General features: G+C 33.2%; 1 protein-coding gene across 4 annotated transcripts; it reads left to right on the top strand.

Moving 5' to 3' along the window:
• The first annotated feature begins 7,236 nt into the window (after positions 1–7,236).
• LOC109798434 (phototropin-1) lies at positions 7,237–22,636 on the top strand. Of its 4 annotated transcripts, none has more exons than XM_020358712.3 (25): positions 7,237–7,497; positions 7,808–7,853; positions 8,997–9,643; positions 9,791–9,973; positions 11,162–11,253; positions 13,223–13,499; positions 13,723–13,945; positions 14,076–14,146; positions 14,779–14,885; positions 15,223–15,272; positions 15,427–15,531; positions 15,714–15,773; positions 15,852–15,941; positions 16,446–16,522; positions 17,057–17,141; positions 17,292–17,372; positions 17,875–17,978; positions 19,020–19,069; positions 19,438–19,544; positions 19,651–19,773; positions 20,087–20,138; positions 20,506–20,618; positions 21,282–21,422; positions 21,525–21,624; positions 22,405–22,636. In XM_020358712.3, exons 3-24 carry the CDS (start codon positions 9,009–9,011, stop codon positions 21,618–21,620), a joined length of 2,922 nt encoding a protein of 973 aa, XP_020214301.1. In that variant the 5' UTR covers positions 7,237–7,497; positions 7,808–7,853; positions 8,997–9,008; the 3' UTR covers positions 21,621–21,624; positions 22,405–22,636. The 4 variants fall into 4 exon arrangements, with proteins under 4 accessions (XP_020214301.1, XP_020214300.1, XP_020214299.1 ...); XM_020358711.3 differs by having other exon boundaries at positions 7,799–7,853; XM_020358710.3 differs by lacking the exon at positions 7,808–7,853.
• The last annotated feature ends 4,696 nt before the right edge of the window (positions 22,637–27,332 follow it).

The raw sequence follows: 27,332 nt of genomic DNA, 5'->3' as shown, positions 1-27,332 counted from the left end.
TTTTAATGACCTAATTGTCAAATTAAAAGTTCTTAATACATAAATCAAGTTTATAAATTTTTGAAAATTATGAAAATTATTTAATACTTTATTTTATTAATTTAAATTAATGAATAATTATAAAAAAAAATATATGTTAATTTAAATCTATATAATAATGTATCATATAATTTTTAAATTTTTTAAAAATACATAAATTTTATCTATATATTAAAATAAATTAATTAGCATTTAGATCATTAAAATTTGATATTAAAATTTAATGTAAAATATAAATTATTAAATAAACTAAATCTTGCTAAGAAGTAAGTGGATCTCATTTATATATATATATATATATATATATATATATATATATATATATATATATTAAATCTAGCAAGAGAAATAACCCAATCTGCTGGTAAATCTATGAAAACAAACAACGAAACAAAACTTTCAAATTAAATATTACTCACCATTACAACTTACAAATTGAATATTATATATGCTTAGACCTTATTCCACCATATAATAATTGATAGCCAACAAAACGTACAAGTATGCTGTTGTCCAACAAATACCGTTGAGATGTAGTTTGTAGTAAAGTTAACACTTTTGTATTTTTGTGTTAAATTAATTTTTTGTTCTGTTGTTTTATTCAATTAATTTAATTTGATCTCTTTATTATCAAAAAATTTCAATTTAATCTGTTAATTTTTTAAAAATGATACAATATGATCATTTTTGTTTAATTGAGACTAACGAATAGTGAAGTTAAATTGTTATACATATATGATAATACACTTTTTTTTTATTATGTCACATGTAAAAAATATTAACGTTGTTAATCTCAATTAAACATAAAATATCACATTGAATATTTTCAAAAATTAAAAAATTAACGGAACTTTTCAATAATAGATAAACCTATTGCAAATGAACAAATTAAATAAAATGAAGAAACAAAAGAGTAATCTAGCCTTTCATTTTAAAATATATAATTATATATACAATAATTTAATAATATATCATATTTAAGAGTTGAGTTGGTGTGGGTTGCATTGAAAATCAAAACTCCTTATCCAACATGTATATGAACGGATTTGGATGAGTTGAATTGAATTTAAACACTAAAAAGAAACTCGTCTTAAAGTAATTTGATCATGTTAGTCAATTCATCTTCGCCAGTTGCTTATACCGAAAACAACCTCGAATTTCGGAACATGCGTAGTAAAGAGGACTTGGTATTTTTGAAACTCTAATAGAATCTGTACGGTCTAGGCCGGATTCCGACCATGGGGTTAACAAGGGACAGGTCAGCAATGGCTAAGCCGACCCTCTATCTAGCAAAGCCTTCTCGCCTTACACGCTCAAGGCTAGAGGGCTAGTGTACGGTCTAGGCCGGATTCCGACCATGGGGTTAACAAGGGACAGGTCGGCAATGGCTAAGCCGACCCTCTATCTAGCAAAGCCTTCTCGCCCTACACGCTCAAGGCTGGAGGGCTAGTGTACCGTCTAGGTAAAAACCCGACAAGTGTACCGTCTAGGTAAAAACCCGACTAGTGTACCGTCTAGGTAAAAATCCGACTAGTGTACTGTCTAGGTAAAAATCCGACTAGTGTATTGTCTAGGTAAAAATCCGACTAAGTTACCTCTCGTCTAAGTTTCAGTACAGACCTAATCAGTCATAGCCCGACTCGACCTGCTAAGCTCGATTCCTCTCGCCTACAAGGGAACCACTCGGCAATTACCTTACTGGACCCTCGGTATGGGTCCAGTCGGTCGGAATCCGACCAAGCTCGTTCCCATTAACTCGCACCATCATGATAAGAACGGTTAGGGAAATCCCTTGATTCTCGGGGCCCAAGAAGCCCATGAACGACGTACCATAAAACCCAAAACCCTAAAGTTGAGCAGGCAGATTACACTCTTGAATGCTTTGGCTTTGAGGCTTGACCTAGGAAAAAACCCTAGCGCGTCTCTTGGCCGGAACATTTTGGCGCCCACCGTGGGGCTACGGTGAAACTCTTCCTACGCCCCAAGAAACAAAAAAAAAACCTACACTTTACCATAGCGAGAGGCGGCAACAACAACAACTCGCAACCACCAACCATGGAGGAGATGATGACCATGATCAATGGCATGAAAGAGGAGCGCGACCCAGAGAGAGAGAAGGAGAGGAAGTTTCCCGCACAAAAACAGAGTGGGCTCTGTGTTTTCGTCCGTGTAAGGTCTTGCACCGTTGGATCGAGCTGATTTTTGGACTATAGGTTCCAGAAATGTGTTTCTTCATTCTGACCGTTCGGATTGTCAATCTGAGGACTGGTTTGTCGGAAAACAGCTCCATATCAGTGGGTGAAAGTGTTCCAGCACAAAACAGAGCTGGTACTGTGTTTTAATCGGTGTGAAGTCGTTCACCGTTGGATCGGCCTGATTTTTGGGCTATAGGTTCAGGAAGTGAGGTTCTTCATTCTGACCGTTCGGATTGTCAATCTGAGGACTGGTTTGTCGAAAAACAGCTCCATATCAGTAGGTGAAAGTGTTCCAGCACAAAACAGAGCTGGTACTGTGTTTTAATCGATGTGAAGTCGTTCACCGTTGGATCGGCCTGATTTTTGGACTATAGGTTCATGAATTGAGGTTCTTCATTCTGACCGTTCGGATTGTCAATCTGAGGACTGGTTTGTCAAAGAACAGCTTCGTATCAGCAGGTGGAACCGTTTGACGCGAAACAGGATCCTAGTCAACATCTAATGGACTTTCGTGCTCAGATGTCAATTCGTGGAAGAAGCATGGGAGTCTGCTGCGAGGGTGTTATGCTAAAAAGGTTTTTAATGAGGTACCATCAAATAATAAAATCATTATTTTCAAATTGATTCTGACTTGTAGGCAAACTCGTGATTATCGGCAATAGTCCGGCTGGGCGAGTATAAATAACTCGAAGACCAAACTCGTGATTGTCGGCAAAAGTCCGGCGGGGCGAGTATAAATAACTCGAAGAACTCGTGATTGTCGGCAATAGTCCGGCTGGGCGAGTATAAATAACTCGATTGATAAAACTCGTGATTGTCGGCAAAAGTCCGGCTGGGCGAGTATAAATAACTCGAAGAACTCGTGATTGTCGGCAAAAGTCCGGCTGGGCGAGTATAAATAACTCAAAGAACTCGTGATTGTCGGCAATAGTCCGGCTGGGCGAGTATAAATAACTCGATTGATAAAACTCGTGATTGTCGGCAAAAGTCCGGCTGGGCGAGTATAAATAACTCGATTGATAAAACTCGTGATTGTCGGCAAAAGTCCGGCTGGGCGAGTATAAATAACTCGATTGATAAAACTCGTGATTGTCGGCAAAAGTCCGGCTGGGCGAGTATAAATAACTCGAAGAACTCGTGATTGTCGGCAATAGTCCGGCTGGGCGAGTATAAATAACTCGATTGATAAAACTCGTGATTGTCGGCAATAGTCCGGCTGGGCGAGTATAAATAACTCGATTGATAAAACTCGTGATTGTCGGCAAAAGTCCGACTGGGCGAGTATAAATAACTCGAAGACAAACTCGTGATTGTCGGCAAAAGTCCGACTGGGCGAGTATAAATAACTCGAAGACAAACTCGTGATTGTCGGTAAAATTCTGACTGGGCGAGTATAAATAACTCGAAGATCAAAACTCGTGATTGTTGGCAAAAGTCCGGCTGGGCGAGTATAAATAACTCGAAGACAAACTCGTGATTGTCGGCAAAAATCTGACTGGGCGAGTATAAATAACTCGAAGACCAAAAATCGTGATTGATCGGTTCAAATTCGACTGGACGAGCACAAACTCGACACGGCTTTAGACCGATTGTCATTCATCTTGCAACACGACATCACATGGATCGGAATATGGCCGACCGGCCGTATTAAATTTGGTTCTATACATTATGCGAATCAGACTTTGGCCGACTAAACGTACAAATTTTTTTGAATAGTCAGAATTGGAACGACTGGGGTCGTAAGATCTAACGCTTAACTTGGAAAATTTCCACTTCTTTTTTACGATTCGGAATTTTACCGAATGGCTACGCAAATTTCATTCTGACAGAAATTTTGTTTGTTATGCAACTCAGAATTTGGTCGACTCGCTTCGGAATATTTTAATCTTCAACTAGGAAAGTTTCCATTGGTCTAGTAAATTTCATTTTACAAGGTTTTCAACTCATTATACAAATCGGATTATCACCGACTCATTTAGAAAAATTTTCATGACTTATGCTAAAAATTTTCCGTTTGTTTTCGGAGCTTAGGCGATTTGTTTGGTCAAATTTTCTTTCCAATTACATAGAATCAGCAATAGGGTGATCCAACCCCGCAAAACTCAAAAAAAAAAAAAAAAAAACATTGTTGAACTCGGCATATGGCCGATTATATTTGGTCATCGAAAGTATTTTTCGTGACTTATGCTAAACGGAATTTAGGTTCTTATCAAACCCCGTGATAACTTAAAATAATAGTGATCCATTTACAAAGGTAATCGGCTTTGAGGCGATCACTATTGTTCAAGAACCCAACATGTAAAAACCATTTTTGTTACTTAGAATTTTTTGGATCGTAAGTGAAGTTGGGATTTCGGCAGTTACTCATTGAAGCCGGAATCTTGACGACTATTACTTATTGCCCCAATCTTTTAACTTAGAATAATCTTGATGCATGGAGTATGCCAATCGGAATTTACGCGATTATACTCGTTTTAATGGTGATACTTCTAAGCAATGATATTTGTGATTCACTGTTTATGGTTATCAGAATTTCGGAGACTACTTTTGGTTAACTTAGAATTACTATACCTTTTGTTGAGATCGAAATTCTGGCGATTGTTTTGGTTTTAAAACCTCCATATTTCTAGTGTACGGGCTAGGCCGGATTCCGACCATGGGGTTAACAAGGGACAGGTCGGCAATGGCTAAGCCGACCCTCTATCTAGCAAAGCCTTCTCGCCTTACACGCTCAAGGCTGGAGGGCTAGTGTACGGTCTAGGCCGGATTCCGACCATGGGGTTAACAAGGGACAGGTCAGCAATGGCTAAGCCGACCCTCTATCTAGCAAAGCCTTCTCGCCTTACACGCTCAAGGCTAGAGGGCTAGTGTACGGTCTAGGCCGGATTCCGACCATGGGGTTAACAAGGGACAGGTCGGCAATGGCTAAGCCGACCCTCTATCTAGCAAAGCCTTCTCGCCCTACACGCTCAAAGCTGGAGGGCTAGTGTACCGTCTAGGTAAAAACCCGACAAGTGTACCGTCTAGGTAAAAACCCGACAAGTGTACCGTCTAGGTAAAAACCCGACTAGTGTACCGTCTAGGTAAAAATCCGACTAGTGTACTGTCTAGGTAAAAATCCGACTAGTGTACTGTCTAGGTAAAAATCCGACTAAGTTACCTCTCGTCTAAGTTTCAGTACAGACCTAATCGGTCATAGCCCGACTCGACCTGCTAAGCTCGATTCCTCTCGCCTACAAGGGAACCACTCGACAATTACCTTACTGGACCCTCGGTATGGGTCCAGTCGGTCGGAATCCGACCAAGCTCGTTCCCATTAACTCGCACCATCATGATAAGAACGGTTAGGGAAATCCCTTGATTCTCGGGGCCCAAAAAGCCCATGAACGACGTACCATAAAACCCAAAACCCTAAAGTTGAGCAGACAGATTACACTCTTGAATGCTCTGGCTTTGAGGCTTGACCTAGGAAAAAATCCTAGCGCGTGTCTTGGCCGGAACAGAATCAATTTCCTTTTGTGACTCCATTTTTCACCTGTAATAACGATGTTTAGCTATGTAGGAGAATACTAATAATTTACTTCCTAGTTGGATCATATCGAATTTTGTCCATGCAGGTAGAAAAGAAAAGCTTTCTGACAGAATTTCTTGTCACGGGCCTTGCGATTATGCACAATAAGGGCATCTCTAACTTAGAATTTTCTTTTATATTATTTACATGTTTTAAATGGAATTCACTATTATACATTATTAACTTTTATAATTTAAATAACTTTTCGCTTCAATTTACTAGTTTTAAAATTTTTATTAAATTAATGTCATAGGTAACCAAGCATAACCCCATGAAACAAATTTGACAAACACTGCTTTCAATTTTATTTGCATACTCCATGAAACAAAATATAGCAATACTTATTTTTCTTCTTACATTTGAGGTAAAATTGTTCTGTTCATAAATTTTAAAATTAATTTTTAGTCTTTATAATTTATATATATATATATATATATATATATATATATATATATACTCAAAAGCTACTTATAAAATAAAACAAATTGAGTTAGTTATAAAATATCAATCGTGATTGATGTAACATTTTTATTAATAAAAATATAAGTGAATTTTTTTTTGTAAATCAAATTTATTAGTAAGTGACTTTTGTATGATAAAAAAATTCACTAATAATATTTATGTATAGTGACTAAAATTAAAAATGTAGAAGACTCACAAGCATAAAGACATATAAAACGTATAATCATCTTTGTTAATATAGTACGCAACACTTATAACATTATTTTTTTATGTGTAAATAAGATTCTATTATTAATATTTTGGAGTATGATAAATAACACTATCAAAGTTATAATTTCCATTTTTGACACAATAAATAACACAATCAAATTTTAATACCAAGTCCCAAATAAAATCTTAATTTGAAATGAATTTGTTTCAATACATCAAAGAGTTGTTACTATCATTTAGATTTACGACTTCACTCAAATCTCTTCTCATCCAACCATCATGGATAAAAGCAGAAGCAAGAGACAGTTGACTTAATTAAATTCAATTATATATATTCCTGTTTTTGCCTTGTTCGAGTATTTTGTTCATGCAATATTCGGAGTAATTTGTGAATGGTTGGCATTCAAGCGATAGCAGATCACTTATCCTAGGTATCATTGATCCTTCACATCACGAAGTTGAACAAGTTGATGAAATAACTACTTCACTTTCAATCATTTTAGCACTCAGCATGCAACCACATCAAAAAGGTAAACATCAATCAGCATTTGCAGCCCACACATTAAGGGGAAAATATACACTTAGCTGAATATCTAGAGGATTATTTGTGGTCACGAAATCATCCAGCGTCTACCAACATGATCTCATGTGTCCACTTCTCAAGCTTATCCATGTGACCATGCCCTTTCAACGCGCTCCCGATAGGCAAGATTTACCCTTGTGCGAGATAGTGGGTATATATTAATATTCTATATGTTTACCGAGACCCAAAAGTGAGTAGATATTCGCCATTTTTGGTTGTCTGATTTTGCATTTGTCCTCGGCTATAAGTCCACAACCTCAGACATAGAAAACCAAACAGTGTTGTCCTTGGAACAAAAGGAGGGTACAGCCTGCAGAGATCAACGTGCTTAAGGAGATTTAGATGATGTTCACGTTCTCTGTTCTTGTTGCTTTTCTTGCTTGACAACCCACTTTCCAGACTGTCAATCACCTACTGACACCAGAAAATCATTGAAGGTAAGACCTTGGTTAAGAAGAGGCAACAACACTCCTCAACACTGTAAAATTGTGTGTCTCAAATGTTCTAGGACTCCAAAGCGAAGAGGGTTGCATTATAGCATAGCATAGACTCATGGGAATACGTGCAAGAGGCATGACCCATGTGAAATTTCCATACATTAGGAATGGGAACCCAAACCTTTACAACAATGATCAAATTATCCCTTCATCTTTTTGTTCCACTTGTCCTCCTTCTGCATTATAAGCCATTTCTAGAAATCATTTCTCGATGTTTATATTGTGTGCTAATTTGTTGAAGAATAAGCAGATCCACTACTCCACAGAATTCCTTATCCAGCACAGCACAACCAGAGGTAACTATTACACTGGCATATTTCCAATCACACATCTTAACGTACTGATTTTTCATGCTGGAATTAACTTCTGAATCTTCCTCACAATTCCCCAACTGTCCTTGTACTATGTCAATTTATATCCTGACAGGTTATAAATCAAATCATGCATGTTTAGAATGCTCTTCTGATTCATTTGTTCGATTGATGACAAGAAAGTTCTCCAACATTCATTTCTGTTCCACACCACCACAAGAAACACTTCCTCGTTCAGCACAGCTTCCATCAATTCCTTTCATTCTAATTTCTTTCCCATCATCACGTGTCCACCTCTGGGGATTTCTCTGGCCCTAGGGGACACTTGTGTTCTGACATAACTAATCACACATAAAACCCAGACACTGTCTTAGTCTCAGTTTCCATACTTTAATTGGTGTCCCCCCTAGTCCCTCGAGGTAAAACCACTGCATCCACCTCCACCACTCATTTCAATATCCCACCCTCAACTAGTAAACAAAACTAGCCTGAAGAAAATGTGACGTGCTCACAACTAGCTGAAGGGACAGACCCGAAATTACCAAAATACCCACACAACTCATGGCTCGCTGTACAAGTCCCACCCGTATCACATGCCCAAGCCATTCCCATTACTAACACTGCACCATCATGATAAGATACTCGGACAACATCATATGTTAGTTCCAAAGTACACATCAACCTGTTTCATCTGAATCTCATCCCACCCTATTCAACAGAAAAACCAGCCATTTATTATTTTATCAGTAATCACTCATTGTGCTTTTTTTAAAATATATATTTTTAAGCATATAATGGTTACGCAGTTTCATGCATGCTATTTCAAGTTTCAACCCCATCATAAAAAATTAGTAACTGAATTTGTTGCTACCAGTGGAAAATGTTGAATATTCTTAATCAATCATAAATCATTCTTGACATGACTTGTAATGTTTTATACATGGTGTTAATGACAATTTTAAAAAAAAAAAACCTTAATGTATAAATTGGTCTTTCTCATCATCCTAACACGGGTGACGGGTATATCTCTTATCCGTTGATGATTATGCATATATTGTTTATTGTTAGTAACGTAGTGATATGAAGTAATTTGCATGTATGTGTGTGTGTATGAATGAATGGAAGCAGAGAGTGAGAGTGATGGAGGCATTTCCAAGAGACCAACGTGGCTCGCTCGAAGTGTTCAACCCATCGTCTTCTTACTCCGCCGAGAAGCCGGTGGCGTCGCCGTTGCGCTCTCAATCCACGTGGAAGACGTGGATAGACTCACGCGCCGAGGACCCGCCGGAGGAGCAGCAGCGCGGTTCCGACGAGGTCACCGCCACGTCATGGATGGCGCTGAAGGACTCCGCTCCGCCCACGCTGGCGGCGGTGCTCGGGGAGCCTCTGGCGGCTGCGGCGGCGGGGGAGGAGGCCGGGAGCGCGGCGAAGCGCGCCGCGGAGTGGGGGCTGGTGCTGAAGACGGACACGGAGACGGGGAGGCCGCAGGGAGTGGCGGCGGCGCGGAGCTCCGGCGGGGAGGAGGCGAGCGGGAAGGGGTCTCGGAGGGACTCCGGGAACTCGGTGAGAAGCTCCGGCGAGTCTTCCGACGAGGGAAGGGAGCAGCGCGGCGGAATACCGCGGGTGTCGGAGGACCTGAGGGAGGCGTTGTCGGCGTTTCAACAAACTTTCGTGGTTTCGGATGCTACCAAACCCGATTACCCGATTATGTATGCTAGTGCCGGGTTTTTCAAGATGACGGGTTATACGTCCAAGGAGGTCATTGGGAGAAACTGGTATTTTTTTTTATAATTTATTTAATATTTGAATATTTGAAAAAACCGGAAAAAGAAAAAAAAGTGTAAGTAAAGTATAAGGAAAAGGAGCATGTAATATGTAAATGTAAATGTAAATGTAAAGGGTGTTTGTTTTGTGTGTGGCAGTCGGTTTATGCAGGGCGCAGACACGGATCCGGATGATGTGGCAAAGATAAGGGAAGCCTTAGAAAGAGGGTCTACTTATTGCGGAAGGTTACTTAACTACAAGAAGGATGGGACTCCCTTTTGGAACCTTCTCACTATTGCCCCTATCAAAGATCACCATGGCAATCTCCTCAAATTTATCGGGTACTTATTACTCTATGTCTTTAACTATTCGGACCTTATATTATAGTGACAACGAATTGACTTTTCATTGGTTTGGTCGGGGAGAGTTGGACCAGTTTCACTTCACTCTCCACACTCATATTCACCATCCTCAACTCTCTTTTCTCAATTCTCTTCATTCAAAACGTATTCTCTTCCTATTTATTTACTCTCAGGATCCGCCTAAAGTCAATCAGTAAAAAAATATTATGATTCATCATATTTTGTAAAGTTTTTGTGTAATGAGTTTTTTTTTTTTTTTTTAACAATCTGTATAATAAGTTAATAACTACTATTATTTTTCTGTAATTTATTCTAATTCTTAATCAAATGGATTTTTTTTTTGTTTATTTATCTCGTGTCTCATGGTTTGGGCCATTCAACTATCTGGGCTCTTTATATATATATATATATGTATATATTTATTTATTTATGAAATTTGCCACAATAAGTATATATTGAGGTAATATATGAGTTTTGTAATGGTAGGATTTGGGTAAATTGCGTTGGTTTATACTAGTGTTATATATATAGAAGGTTTTTTTTTTTTTTTTTTCCAAATATTTTATTATGTTGGGCCAAATAGATCTTCTTAAATCCATATCTTTGTCACTGTTCTGCAAACTGAATTATTCATTACTTGGCATTGATTGCATGAGATTAACAAACAGGAGACAAAAGGAGGCATTGATTGCACGTGTGTCTCTTTTTTATTTTCATTTTTTTGTTACAATTGCACGTGGGTCTTGATGTAATGGAACGGTAGCATGCATCATTGTCTGATACGTACAAGATTTGAGTCTCCCCAATCACTTTTAGAAGAAAAAAAAAGAAAGAATTTCAGAACTATAAGATAATTACTAATTCAAAAAATACTTTAATTTTTTTATTATAATTTTATAAAGTCTTCTATATGTGAATGTATTTGATCATAATTTTAATTATTTTCGTACTTGATAAAAAAAAAAAGTTAAATTCCAAAAAAAAATGCTCTCAACATATTTTTTTGGACATATATTATTAAATAAATTTCATGTAAGTCATACTAAAATGAAAATAAGTGCAATGGGTTTATTTTTTCCTTCTAAATAACACAATAATAAAATATATTATCAGTATTTGTTTGTGCACTAGCTTAAAAGCATATTGTGTGTAATGAGATGGTGGCAGAATGCAAGTGGAGGTTAGCAAGCATACAGAGGGGACGAAGGAGAAGATGCTACGTCCCAATGGATTGCCCGAATCTTTGATTCGATATGATGGTATGTATCCCACATATTCTAACCTATATATTTAACATAACAATTAACTTGACTCAAACTGATTTTAAAACCTTTTTTTTATGAGAGAATTTATGGTTTTAATTCAATTTTTATTTATCATACATGTTTATAAATTAAATATTAATATTTTAAAATAAACAAGATAATTTTGTACTGTTACATAAATTATTTATTATAAATTTAAAATATAATTTATATATTCAAACATAATATAATTAATTAATTAATTATAATTTTTAATTATAATATATATATATATATATGTATATTCCGCATGCTAGTACTTAAATAACTGTGTAACCTCAAGCTATGTAACAAATTTAATAAATAAATACATTAATGGGCCGTTGGCCCTGTTTTTAATAAAAATAATAATAATTACATTTTAATTTATTAAATAAGATGTGTATAAGTAACAAATTATTCTATAGTTAGTCATATTACATCAAGTGGGCCGCGAAGAATTTGTCTCATCAATAAAAGCACACTCATAAGTGAAACAAAGACTAGACCTTTGTTACTTTGTAGGTGTATTTGTTGTTCTCAAAATTGGATTACATCAGCCGTTCGACCAATCGATTCCTAGTTTAATAGTTCGAGAGAATCATAAAATTGGTGTGTAAAAAAATTAAATAAATCAGCTCAAAACCGGTATAAAAAAAAAAAAAACTGGTTGAATCGATTTTTAAAATATATTTTTTATTTTAAAGATTTTTTTGATAAATAAATATAATTAATACAAATTATAAATAAAAATAATTTTTTTATTTATTATTTTTAATATTTTCTTATAAAAATATAATTTATTCTTTTATATTAATTTATAATTTTTATATCATGATATTTTATATTTTATATTATATTAATTTAATAATTTTTTATTCTAAATATAAAATTGTTAATATACATTGCTATATTTTATTAAAATTTAAAATTAAATATTATATTTAGACTTTTACATGAATTTTAAAAATAAAAATATATAAAAAGTTGTTTTTGTTTTAATTTTAGTTTTATAAAATTATGATATTATATTTATATAATATTATTTTTTGTATTATTTAAATATTACATAGTATCGGTCCAATTATGATTAAATCATTGAACTTTGAATTAGTATCTTTTATGATTAAACCATTGAACTTTAAATTAGTATCTTAAGTAGTTGTGGAAAGGAGTTAATTGATAGAACTGTAACAATGTGTACAAAAAAGTTTTTAAAAATCACTTTTTTTTATATTATTACTTTGCTATGGTATAAGGAAAACCTCACTACTAGAGTGGTGTTTAAAGAAGAGCCGATTGAACAAGAGGTAAAAAGCTAAAAGGGAAAAAAAAAATTACCTGTCATAAACTTGAAACTAATATTTTAATTTAGTTAAGGTAACATGATAAACTTTTATATTTATAAATAAATAATTGTCAAGCTATAGGCATCCTTTAAATTTATTTTACAGTAATTAATATCAACATACAAACATTTTAATAAATGTTATAATAATAGTTGAAGTGGATGGAGATGACGGCAGGACTAGTTTAAATCTAGATCAATTCAATTGGTATACACACAAATTATAAGTTCTGATCCAAGTTATAACAACGGTAGTCCAATAACATTATCGATTAATGAAGAGGATAAGAAGCAAAACTAAACAACGGATGGTCTTAGAATTCCTATGATTTATCACAAAGGAAATAGCTAGGCAACCATTAAGCATGTTTCAAACCATACAAGGCACAATTTACATGCTGAAAGTAAGTGTTGTTATGTCACATATGCTTCATAAATAATGCATGGACATGGAGATAAAGATATAAATAGATGAGAGAGAAGGGTGGACGTGATGGATGATATGATAGGATAAAAAAATAGAGAAAAAATAATGATGAATGTTGTGCATAGTATACTTTGACAACTAAGCTAACAGGTTGGGTATTGCTCATATAGCTCGTCAGAAAGAGAAGGCAAATAGTTCAGTATCTGAGTTGGTGTTGGCTGTAAGAAGGCCTCGGGCACTGAGTGAATCAGGAGGTCGTCCCTTGATCAGAAAGTCAGCATCCGGTGATGATGCACAAGAGAAACCAGAAAAGTCATCTAGGAGAAAATCTGAGAGTGTGGCTTCTTTTAGACGAAAATCACATGCGGGAGACAGAAGTTCAATGGAGAGAATCGCTGAGATACCTGAAAAGAAACACAAGAACTCTCGTCGTCGTTCTTTCATGGGGTATGTATGCATGCTCTTTTACTTTACTTATATACACAAAAGAACAAATAGCTTATGGACTATTTTTAAAAATACAAGTTTTCTTTCATGAGGGATGGATATGAGCATCTAGTGTGTTTTTTAACTAGTTTTTTAAGTGTTCTACAAGTTTTATAATATGCAGTTTATGTTTGATCCTATATTTCAACTTTGTCTTTCTAATTTCTATAAATCTATGTTTCAGGTTCATCAGGAAAAGTCAATCTAACTTTGGAAGCTTTAATGATGAAGCGATTGTTGAGGACAGCTCTGTGAGTAGTGATGATGATGATGATGAAAGGCCTGATAGTTTTGATGGAAAAGTACATAAGAAGGAAAAGAGAAAGGGTCTTGATCTTGCTACCACTCTTGAACGTATTGAGAAAAACTTTGTCATTACTGATCCAAGGCTACCCGACAACCCCATTGTAAGATGATTTTTCTATTTTATTATTATTACTATTATCATTTATGATGCAACAAAAATGCTGAATTTTTATATGGGATTCATGTACTGAATATGAGCTTAAAAGGGTTGGGTTTTATTTGGTTTTCCAGATCTTTGCATCTGATAGCTTCTTAGAGCTTACAGAGTACAGTCGTGAAGAAATCTTGGGAAGAAACTGCAGGTATGCTTTAAATTAATGTATACTTACCATGAAAAAGAATACCAAACTACTTTGGTTCATATCTACCCATTAAAATTGATATTACATAGAGTATTGTCTATATTGTAAATTGATGTTTCTAACTTTACCTAAGGCTTCATTTACTAGAGTATGAAGATTCCACGAAAGATGAATGGAAAAATTCTGTAAAAAAAAAAAAAAGCTTTAATTTTTGCAAACATAATTTATACCAATAATAAAGGAAATTATTCCATTTTGCATTATCCCTATAATTACTTCTTAGACGACTACTCTTCTTTTCCCACCATTTTTTTTATTTAGTTTTTATATTTTTATTTTTCCTACTTTTCAAAATCACTTAAAAACTACTCATACAAATACAACTACTTAAAAATTATCCATATTGTTAACAACTTATTTTTATTTTTTAGATCGTTAATGACTCACTTTTATTTTATATTTTAAAAATACATACATCGATAAAGCAAATTACAAAAAACTTTAGGAAACTTGATAAATGATAATTTTCTCCAAAAATCTTCCAAAGATTGATATACCTGGAAATGATCTGGAAGATGTTTGTATAATGCCAAAACAAGTGGTATTTATTTACATGTTATATGGTGATATAGGTTTCTGCAAGGACCTGAAACTGATCCAGCAACGGTGAGAAAAATTAGAGAGGCTATTGACAATCAAACTGATGTCACTGTGCAACTCATTAATTATACAAAGAGTGGTAAGCTTATTAGACCCAGTTCAATAAGCTAATTTTTTTCATATTGAATTTTTAGCAGGTATTACATGAATAATTCATACAGTAGTGTATGAAAAAGTTCTCAGGATATCCAATGCTACGCTATATTTTGTTTATTAAAAGGAAACAAAAATGTTAGTATCCATATTTGTTTTCCAGGAATAACATGTATGTGTAGTAGCAGATGAAAAAAAGTTCAATATTTCAACGTATATCCTTGTTTTCATATCATGAATCCTTCTCATAGTTTTCACAAGAAAATAATTGTTTAACAACTTGAAGCCAAATAAGGTTGCTAATATTATTCTGCTCTATTCAGGTAAAAAGTTTTGGAACTTGTTTCATTTGCAACCTATGCGTGACCAGAAGGTATAGTTTGTGATAGTCCTCTGAAGTGAAGGTGTTGTGTATTAATGTCTTGCCATTACTTTTTTTTTTTTTTTTTTTTGTTAACTCAAAACTCATTTACCAAACCTTCCAATCGAAACATAGATTAACTTGTTTCTCTTTCTTTGTTTAACAGGGAGAGGTACAATATTTTATTGGAGTTCAACTTGATGGTAGTCAACATGTGGAGCCTCTTCACAATGGCATTGCAGAAGATACTGCAAAAGAGGGAGAACAATTGGTTTGGTTTCTATCCAAATGCTTCATTAGTTTAACATATATTGAAATCTTCAATTTTCGGGGTTTCGACATCATATATATCAAATAATGGCTTTTAGTTTGAAAGTCGATAGAAGTTTATAGTTCCCTATTATGCTTTGTGATTTCCAAGTTATAACGAGTTTATTTGACATCAATCTTCAGGTAAAGGAAACAGCTGAAAATGTTGATGATGCACTGAGAGAACTTCCAGATGCTAATATGGTAATTTCCCTTAGTTATTTGTATCCTCTGAAAAGCTTTTGCATTCAATTTTTCTCATAATCTTTTGGCTAACTTCAGAAACCAGAAGATTTATGGATGAATCATTCAAGAGTGGTTCACCCCAAACCTCATAGAAGGGATGAAGCTGCTTGGAGGGCTATTAAGAAGGTATTAGTTATGTATTTGAAATTAAGCCATTTTCCAGTATTTCTTGTTATTTCTATTAACCAACTAAACTTAAGAAAGACTAAACAAATTATGACCATAAACAACTAACATTGACATATGTGGTCAACATTGCAACATGTTCCATTTGACATTTGTGTTGGCTTCCATTATTGTCTTGCCTTTTCTAGACTATCTGACCCCCCACTCCCCTTCTCTTTAAATCTCACAATAAGATCAAATATCATGTATTTTTTTTTTTTTTCAATTTCATTTTTCTACAATAACGTTCTAGGATAGAAATATTTTTATCATTTTTTTAGATTTTTTTGGAAATGATATTTTTAATTATGCATTGTATTGAAGATTTGAATTGGTAAACATGACATCAAACATCCTTCTTTATCTATATGGTTGTTATATTTTGAATTTTTTTCCCAAACACTTTCTGAATATCTCATGTAAGTTGCATTTTGCAAATTGATTATGTGACCATTTGTTTTGCAGATTTTAGATAGTGGAGAGCAAATAGGCTTGAATCATTTTAGACCAGTTAAACCTTTGGGATCAGGAGATACCGGCAGGTTTTCTTCTTGATTCTCTTTTCAACTTCCCAGGATTTGAAATGGGCATAAACAAGTAGCATGTGGCTTAAATTAATTGCTAGTTGAAACAAATTGTAACTATATGACAATGATGCTTTGGAAACATAATACAAGGAACCTAATTAATGGTCAAACCTGAAACTATACTTTCATCATATGTTCAGTCCCTTTCAGCGTGGTGGATTCAACTGCAACAACAACTTATGATCTTTTTTTTTTTTAATGATTTCACCGCTCCAAGTATTACCAACTTACTAGATTGGTTCAATTGTCTATGTTTCTTAGTGTAACGAGTGATTTTAAACTAGTAAGTCTAATATTTCTTCAATGGAATTTTGGCAGATATTATAGACTTATATGAACTAGTCTGTAGTTTAGCTATTTCTGAAAATTTAAAACCTTGATTAGAATATTTTCATTGATTTGAGTGATCTGAAATTTTTCTTTGTTTATTATTTTTTCCAATCAAACTTATGGGCAATGTTATTATATCAATTGTTTATTGGCTTTCAGTGTCTATCTGGTGGAGCTATGTGAAACTGGTCAATATTTTGCCATGAAGGCTATGGAAAAAGGTGTTATGCTCAATCGTAACAAGGTATATAATATAATTATTTGATAAATTTTTTTCTTTTTTCTTGTCACCTCCTACCATCAATAGTTTTAGAAATTTTACATGGAAGTTTGTAAGGTATCGACTTCATTTTTTATTAGTTAAAACAATTTTATCCTACTGGGTCACTTGCAGGTGCATAGAGCTTGCACAGAAAGAGAGATCCTCGACATGTTAGACCATCCTTTTCTTCCTGCATTATATGCTTCTTTTCAGGTTTGAAACTCTATCATTTTAAAGTAAGATAGTTTAATAGAGTAATGAAAATGATACTTAAACTATCACTGATTAGAGAAACTCTTTATATACAGATACAATTATAACTACCAATTGTCTAACATGCTAAATTATAACTACAAGATGAATATAAGAGTAACTAACAACTAAAATATAGTTATATTTTACATCTTCTTTCAATAGTTATTATTTATTAGAGAGAAGAGGAACATCAGGATCTTAATGATTACTCACCCTGTTGCCACTCTTTTCAAGCATGTGCTTAAAAAGTGCAAATATGTCAGAACTCACAAGCTCTTTAAGATACATCATTGCTTCCATAGAGGATGGTTTCACACATTATATTTACAATGTTGTTATATATTATGCATTTATTTCCTATTTCATTTAATTCAAAAACTTATTAGATATCAAACGATACATACATACTACTTATAATAAAATGAAATTGTAAATTCTTCGAAACTTGATTAATTTGCAGACCAAGACACATGTTTGTTTGATAACTGATTATTGTTCTGGTGGAGAACTATTCCTTCTTCTTGACCGACAACCAGCTAAGGTTCTCAGGGAAGATGCAGTGAGGTATATACTATACTCACACATAATGCTAAATTATCTTCTTGTATACTCACCACTCTCACTCTTATTATGTACCAAAGCAATTTTGTCCATTTATTTGGAATTTGCTTACATGATTTATTTCCTTTATTGAGTTGACAACATATTTATCTTACCGTTGAGAGTGAAAACGAGTTGAGTTAAGTTGAATTCTTGAAATTTGGGTTTGATTTGTAAGAAGAAAAATTTGATTGCTTAAGCTTATTTTAATTATTTAATCAAACCTAATTGAAAATTTGAATTTGACTTGTTGAAAAAAATCAAGTTTGATTTTGGCTTGTTTAGCTTATTTATAACTTAATTATTTTTACTTTTTATGAAATTTTTCTTAAATTATTTTTTGACTTTATCAACGTAGTATTTAATATTATCTTAATATGGTACAATTATTTACTAATAAAAAAAATGCGCTTAACATGTGATCTGTGGAACTAATTTTTTTAGACAACTATATTTTCATAATTTAGTAATTAAAAAATTATAACTTATTGACTATTATAAAATAGAAACTTCAAAATTAATTTAACATTTTTTTAGAGACAACAATATTTTTCATTTTGGGAAGAAAAAAAAAATATTAATATAAATAAATTATTCACAAACTCTTAATATCAAACTTAGGTCCAACTCATGTAAATAATGAAAACTACTCTCAAATTTGAATAAGTTTATTTAATTAAACAAACAATGAATAATTCACGAGTTGAACTTGATTAATTCATGAATAAGTAGGAGTCCTTTACACCTCCATGTACCTTTGATACTTATTGTTTCACAATTTCATGTGTTTCCTCTTCTCCACCTTATGCACATAAAAGACAACAATGTTCTTCTTATGGATTTAGATTGTTACAAGCTAACCTTTATGTGTGGTCTGTTTTTCACTGCAACTTTAGTAAATAGTGTTCAATATTAAAAACAAAAACAAAAGATACTTATTTAACAATGTTGACTACTTATGTTTCTCTACTTTCCTTTCTGACATAGTGTGCTTAATAATAATAGGTTTTATGCCGCTGAAGTAGTTGTTGCGTTGGAGTATCTTCATTACCAAGGTAGGTTCCTATTCATCACACATATGACATGATGACGATAATATTATTATTATGGTAATAGCGATAAATAGTGTTGTTACCTTTTTAACTCGTGAACTTCTTTTCAAATTGGGAAGTGTTTAATCGACGAAATCTTTCCAAACCTCTTATCAAAATCAATATATTAGGCGACAAACATCTATAGATGTTCTGAAATATTTTTCTCACAAAATTATCAAATGTTTTAAGATGTCTCATTAGCATTATATAATCCTCTCTTATTGTGAAATTCTGTCCTAGCAATAAAATGTTGTCACTTAAAATTAATATTTGTGTACACCAAGACACAAACAACATATCGTAATATATTGTTTGGTGAGAATTCACAGGGATAATATATCGGGATTTGAAGCCAGAAAATGTATTACTCCAGAGTAGTGGACACGTGTCTCTAACAGATTTTGATTTGTCATGTTTAACGTCTTGCAAACCACAGGTATCTTGGAGACACGAACTTAAAATTATGAAGTTTTTATTTAGAAGTAATACTTTTTAACTCCATTGAAACAAAACTAAGCCATGTCTGATTGCACACTTTACAGCTTCTAGTTCCAGCTATAAATGAAAAGAAGAAAGCACAGAAAAGCCAACATGCTCCAATATTTATGGCTGAACCTATGAGAGCATCAAATTCTTTTGTGGGCACAGAAGAGTACATAGCTCCGGTTCGTTGTTTCTAGACAATATTATTTCTTAAGCAACAAATCATTTATAGACACCAAATTCCTAGTGAAACATGGATGATATAGTTAACGTGTTTAACTTTATAATTTGAAAGACCAAGTTGAATTGTTAGAAGATACACATTATTGTTATTCCAACATGGAGAGTAAAGATCATTTTTTTCTTTCTTTTGAGCGGCATGGGGTGGAATCCTGGTTGTCGTACAAATTATTTTATTCATGTCATTGAAGCTTCATTGAATTTTGTAGCCATTTCTCACACGTTGTTGTAATTGACTGTTCAATGTTTGTGCAGGAAATTATAACGGGTTCAGGCCATACAAGTGCTGTGGATTGGTGGGCTCTTGGTAATTTTAATTCTTACAATAAATCAAGACTATTAGACACTAAATCACTTTAAAAAAAAGGAATGCATTGTATATTTACTGTGTTGTGGATATGTTTATGTTTTTGTAGATTAAAAAAATTGAAAAAGTTTGGATTCTATCAGTGAAAACTTTTGCCTTGGTTAAATCAGACAATAACACAGTTTTTCTTAATCCTTTGCCTTTTTCCACCCTTTTCTGACTTGGGCATGTGCCCAAATTTTTTTCCATTAATTGAATTTAATGGCCGGAATGTAATCCATTAGTCTCTTTCACATAAAAGGTACTTGACTAATTAGTACAGATAAACTTCAAAACATATTTTGACTACATGCATTACTTTTTTCAGGAATTCTTCTGTATGAAATGTTTTATGGGTATACACCATTCAGGGGAAAGACTAGACAAAGAACATTTACAAATATTCTCCACAAGAACATTAAATTTCCCAAAAATAAACAGGTGAGGTTGTGTTCCTGCATAATCTAGTGATTACATTGGTTGTTTACACATTGCTTCTGTGTGACATTAGATCCATCTTTATACTTCTAAAAAAATTATTCAAACTTAATTAAGCAATAGTAAACGCAACTTAATATTCAAATTTGATGCTTAGATTGTATACCTGGTGCGACATAGATTCCTATTGTAACCAAAGTGTAAAACTTTATATTTCTTGGTGGAACATGAGACTCAATATATTCTTGCATAAGGAAGCATTTTCTTGAAAATTAAGGAATGAAAGAGTAAAAAAAAATTAAAATATGAATCACGAATGTTAAATTGCATTTATAGTCTCCGTGTGGGATTTTAGATTAATATATCACATTCAATTGACTTTTAATCATGCGCATTTATTTTGAAATTAAATATTAATTTTTAATCTTGCCTCGCTGGAAAACCAACTTTCTTAAGTTCATTTTTTGTCATCACAAAAAATGGAACTATTGAAAACTTGGTTCTATACTAAAATAGATGTAATAGGTTAAAGACTCCCAAGTGTTCCAAATATTTCTAAACCAGTGAAATACAATATTTTAAGGGTTTTTCCATTCTATTTCAAAAGTTACTTGTGCATGATTTTTTTAAATCAATACATTATGTATATGTAAAATCACGGTGCAGGTAAGTTTTAGTGCAAAGCAGTTAATGTACCGGTTGTTGAATAGAGACCCCAAAAGCAGATTGGGTTCAAGAGAGGGAGCAAACGAAATTAAGAACCATCCATTCTTTCGGGGTGTAAATTGGGCCCTAGTTCGTTGCACGGTAACATAAATAAAGCTAATTATTGCTATACTATGTTTTCCTTCATCCTCTATTCCATATTGTCCTTTTTACATGTTTGATTAAACATTCACGTGTTACCAGAAACCTCCTGAGTTGGATGCTCCTCTTGAGTCAACCGAAGGAGAAAACGAAGCCAACTATGAAGATCACGTGCAAGAGGAGATGAACGTCTTCTAAAAAGGTCTATATATAGATATATTGTTATACACATGGATTGATACAAGTGATTGTAATTCATATCTCTTAATCAAATTATTTAGAAATCAAATCCTAGTCTCAAATATAAAATAAATTATATTAGGAGGAGAATATTTATCTTATACATTTTCAACAAAATTTAGTCATTATTTTCAATGATAGATATTTCTCTAACTCATTTCTCTTTCATCTTTTATGATGTTTCCCTTCTCTATCTTTGAACAAATAAAAATTAATTAATAAAAAAAATGAGTTGGAGAATGAAATTAATAAGAAAGAGAAAATGTTTTCTTTTCTTTTAAAATTAAATTAAATTACTATAATATTCTTTATACAAATTAATCAAATCAAAATAAGTGAGTGATTTTCTTGTCCTAAAATTTTGGTTGTTAACATACTCTAACTAAAAAATAAGTAGAAGTATATTAGTAATTTCTCTATATATATAATACATATGTTAGATGAAAGTATATGAGTGTGAGAATAGATAACCTTATAACTATTCATTCTTTAAGTTAGGTATTTAAATTATGGACATGGTCATAGTTTTTTTAATATTGTAGGAAATTGCGTTCTATTCATCCATAGTTATGGTTGCATTATGGTTCTCGACTCTGAAAAAACCTTATTGTTGTGGTTGAAACTTTTAGAAAACCTTGCTCTCAGGTGTTTTTGCATTGTCAAGATCTCGCATGTCTCTTGTGATCTCACTACACGCAGAATTTTAGTGACTAAAGCTAAATTATTGTCTTTTGTATTACAGGTTAGAGGATGATGTTATATCTACTTCACGATATATACTTTTGAGTTATTGCCTTATTGAGTCGGTGGTACTTATTTGTGTTCTTTGATCAATGGTATAGCCAAGTTCAGGAATCCAAGTTTGATTTTGTAACATGTTCATTGTAATTTATGAATGGTGTGATGTTTCAAAGTTACCTAGTGATGGTGTAAATCCTTTGTCTTAATTTATTGTGTTTTTCTTATCCCTTTCATTCTCTATCTAATTTATTGCGATATCAATAAATAACAGTGTTTCATTATAAGTTAGTTTTAATTTATAAAAAAAAATTATTTTTTCTCATAAAAGTGTTTATAATAAAAAATTTATCCAAGACAAAAAATCAGAAATAGGAACTAGAGAAATATAAAGAAAGGAAATCAACTAATTAGGTTTTATGTAACGGTGATACCGTGTACGTTGTTCTTAATTTCCTACCCTAAATTTGTTTCTTCTAACTCCATTTCTTTGTCTTCCCTTTTAAAAGAATTGATGCATAGCTCATAACATGTGATGCACCTAACAAAATGAATAATTGAATATATATATATATATATATATATATATATATATATATATATATAAGCAAAGAATTAAAAATAAATAAATAAAGTCAAATACATGTATAATACATCAAAGGGGGACTAGGACCGGTGATTAAAGATTGTAGTATAAAAAATAAAGGCCAATACATGTATAATACATCAAAGGAGAACTAGGATTGGTGATTAAAGATGATAATGAATAGCATTTAGGTAGGATTTCAACAAAATTCTAAGATATATAAAAACTAAAACTAAATAATAGAAATTTAGAAATTAAATAAATTTAACTATTAAAAATATATTTTATCTTAAGAAAATGTTATATATATTTTTGTATATCTTTAAATATATAATTGTCTGCTTTTAGTTTCTAAAAAAATCATTTTTCAATTTCTTATTTTTAGGAAAATTTCAAACATATGTGATTCTTATCCTATATCAATTTTTTTTTTAATCTCTTGCTTAACAAAAATATCAATCATGTATTTCTGAATAATAATAATAATAATAATAACAACAATCATTTAGAAATAGACTAAAAAAGTGACTTTTTTTCCTAAAAAGCCTAAAGGGGGAAATAGGGATTGGAAACATACTAGTATTAAAAAAAAATTATGCTGAGCTATCACTTACGTTTGTTACGAAGTTAAAATGGAGATCTGAAACGATTTTTTAAAAATATGTGCTTTCATCTTTCAAAGTAGCTCTTGGTGTTCCCATCCCATGAGCCATCGTACACGAACCAATGGAAGAAACCCTAAAGTGTTGACCAAAATAATTTTACAAAGTGTCTTTGGCAATTCATTCAAAGATATTATAAGTTGATTTGATTAAATATTTTACAGTAATTTATTCATTTTTAAAATTTTAAATATTAACTTATAGTAAAAAAATTCCTTGTAAAGACAACTTATAAGTTATACCGTACTACCATGTTTTTCTAACTTATAATAATTCAATACCAGTAAATAATTTTATGAAAAGATTGCAAGTTGGTAAGTGGCTTTCAAAGTATACTAACCATCAGACCTATTTTGTATGAATCCACAATGGTCAGCACAACTGATTATTTGTTACTTATCTAAATTATTAATAAAAGAAATTATGCACATATTTTTTTATTATTATATTTTTATAATTACGTCTCAAACTCTTCTTTTTCTTTCCACTATTTTCTTCAAAGCTGTCCTTACAACTATATAGTTACTCAAAAAATTCTCAGACTCTTTAATTATTAACGAGTCATTATTATTTTATTTTTATTTTTAAAACAATACACATAAATGTGTAGTACTTTTTTATGTTAATTTATACTAATAATAAGTAAAATTATCTTATTTGGTGTCCATTTTTATATATCCTATTTTATCCTTAATAACAACACATAATCTTTAATAATTACATCAACTATTCGAAAAAATTTGCTAAATGCCATTTTTTAATAGAAGCAAAAAGTGTTTTTTTTTCTTACATATATATATATATATGCGCAATTTTATATTTTGATGTACACATTATTTTTCCTTTTAAAAAATGTCGTATTCTTCTATACTTGGAAGATAAAAACTTATTAAGGATAAAAAAGTTAATTTTATTTTGATCCTTTTATTTAAAATTAGATAATACTAATATTATAATTGTATTTCATATAATAAATGTCACACATTTCAAGAGATAATGAGAACATAAAGTGATCAAACATCCAAGCAAGAGGGTCCAGGTCTACTAATAAAGTGGGTACAAGATTGTATAATTAATGACAATTTAGATAAATTGATTAGTTATATATATGTACTAAAAAAGATGCTTATCCTTTTCAAAAGTTGAATATTTAAGAATCTCTTTTCGGTATGCATTAAGGAAGTTTCTAAGAAGACATGTTAAAAAGACTTATTTTAGTAGCTTATAAATCTTCAGTTGTCAAGTAGCTTATAAATCTTCAGTTGTCAATCTGTAAGCCACATGATATTACAATTATTTTAACTATTGACAATTAAAAAATACTAATTATTAAAAAATTGTCAGATTAAAAAGGTAGACAATTAAGAAAATCAATCAATAAATAAATAAATATATATATATATATATAAAGATAAAATATGTGAGACCTTCCTTTTTCCTTTCTTCCCCGACTCACTCTCTACTCTTCTTCTCTTTTCTCAACTTTCACTCTCACTCTCTTTTGCTGATTTCTTCTCTTGGTGGTGCTCTCTTTGGATTGAAGGTGCGGAGTAAGTGTGGAATTGCTTGTTGAGCCGTGTGGAGCTTCCTTTCTTCCTCTTCTTCCCCATTTCGTCTCCGTTGAGCGTCTTCTTCGTCTCGGAGCTCGGAATTCTTGTACCGAGGTAAGGGAAGCTAGGTCTTTAGTTGTTTGGGTTGAAAATGAGTTCCTAAATTCATGGTGTGGCTGAGTTTATGTTGATTGATGAGCTGTTGTGGTGAAAAATGGAGTTTTGGGGTTTTCGGGGTTTTTGAAGAAATTTGGGTTTTTCTTGGATTTGAGGTTGCATGCTGAAAATGAGGTGTTTTCCTTGATGTTTGATGAAAATGTGGACTTTTGGATGGATTGTATGTTGGTTTTCTGGTTGATTTTGCAGGATTTTGATGAAGTTTTTCGAAAGTTAAGGGTTCCTGCTGAGCTTCGCGCTGAGCGCCGTTCTTCGCGCCGGGCGCGTGACCACCTAAGGGCTCCATTTAAGCAAGCTGCCGGGCGCAAAGATGTATGCGCCGGGCGAGTTTGAGAATGTGAGCCTCTGGATGGCCCATGCCGAGCGCGACTCGGACTGCGTCGGGCGCGATATCAGTAGGTAACATGGTTGGGGTGTTCTGGCGTGGCGCCGGGCGTGATCATTGTCGTGTTGGGCGTGGGGACTTCTTGGTCTGCCATGGGGGCGCTGGGCACAATTTGAATTGCGCTGGGCGCGAGACCTTGGGGAGGTCTCTGCCTTCCCTGCGCTGGGCGCGGGTTTGAGCACGCTGGGCGGGTCAGACTCCTTAGAGTCTCTGCCTGGGTTCGCACTAGGCGCAATTTGGTATTGCGCCAGGCGCGTTTGAGCCTTGGACTCTCTGGTTGATGTACGCCAGGCACGGGCACTCTTGCGCCGAGCACGCGGACCCCTGGTGCTCTCTGGTAGTGCCACGCCGAGCGCGACCAGGAGTGCGTCGGGCGCGGAGGTGATGTTGAGCCATATGCTGTTAGGTGTTGTGGAAATGCTGAGAAATGTTGTTTTATGCTGAGTTGGGCTGTTATTGATGATTATTAATGCTGAATTAAAATATTGTTGTACTGTGGACTATTGAGTTGAGTTGTGAGTAGTAAGCTGTGTTGTATACTACTTAGTTGTGCTGTATGTTGATTTGTTGTGCTGTGTTTTGAGCTATGTTAGCTCGGCCGTGAGTTGTTTGGTTGTGCTGTTTAATGCTGAGTTGTATGCTGATTTGTTGTGTTGTGTTTTGAGCTATGTAGCTCGACTGTGAGTTGTTTGGTTGTGCTGTTTAATGCTGAGTTGTATGCTGATATAGTCGCTAAGCGGTGCTGTTATAGCCGTTAAGTCGGTGTTGTTATTACCGCTAAGCGGTGCTGTTATAGCCACTAGAGTGGTGCTGTTATTGTTGTTATTGCTGCTATGCAGTGCTGATATTGCCGCTTTGCGGTGCTAATATTGCTGAATGCTATGATGTAGTATAAGCTGGTTGATGTGCTGATAGTTGTAGTTGTTTACCATTCATATTGTTATATATGTATGTTGATTTCTTTTCACTAGTTTACCCTTTGTTGTTTCCATTGTGTTTGGACTGCAATGATCATATTGTTATATGGGAGCAGAACAGTGATAGGTTGGTGACTGGTGGTAAGTCTGTAGCTGGCAGATAGAGCTGATCCTTTCGGGTGTTTTGTTGTTTTAGCTACTTGGTGTAGTAGCGATTGATGTATTTTGTACACTTTGACTCTAGCTAGACTTGGACCTTGTATATATATATATTCTAGACACTATATGTATACACTTGTTCTTTTTTGTGTGGTGTTCTGGTGTGTTGTGCTGTGTGTAGTGACCAGTCAGGTCATTACAAAATAAGAGTGGTTTAATATGATTGAAATATAATTTAATTTATTTACTAGTTGTAAAAATAGTGTGTAAAAATAATTATAAAAAAGGACATAAAAATGTCTAATTGAAAGTGGAAGAAAATAGTGAGAATCTCACTTCCTAATGTGTGTATTTTAATTTATTAAAAAATAATAAATTAATGTTGATAAATTAATTTTAAATTATTAAAGATCGTTAAAACATATATAAATTAATTTTAATTATCAATTCATATTACAACACTTTTTTATTTTTTTATTTAAAAAAAAATAACAAC

This window comes from Cajanus cajan, chromosome 8 (genome assembly GCF_000230855.2).
Source record: "Cajanus cajan strain Asha chromosome 8, NIPB_CcT2T_4, whole genome shotgun sequence".
NCBI lineage: Eukaryota > Viridiplantae > Streptophyta > Magnoliopsida > Fabales > Fabaceae > Cajanus > Cajanus cajan.
The sequence above is the reverse complement of the archived record's forward strand: the minus strand, read 5'-3'. Positions and strand labels throughout refer to the sequence as shown.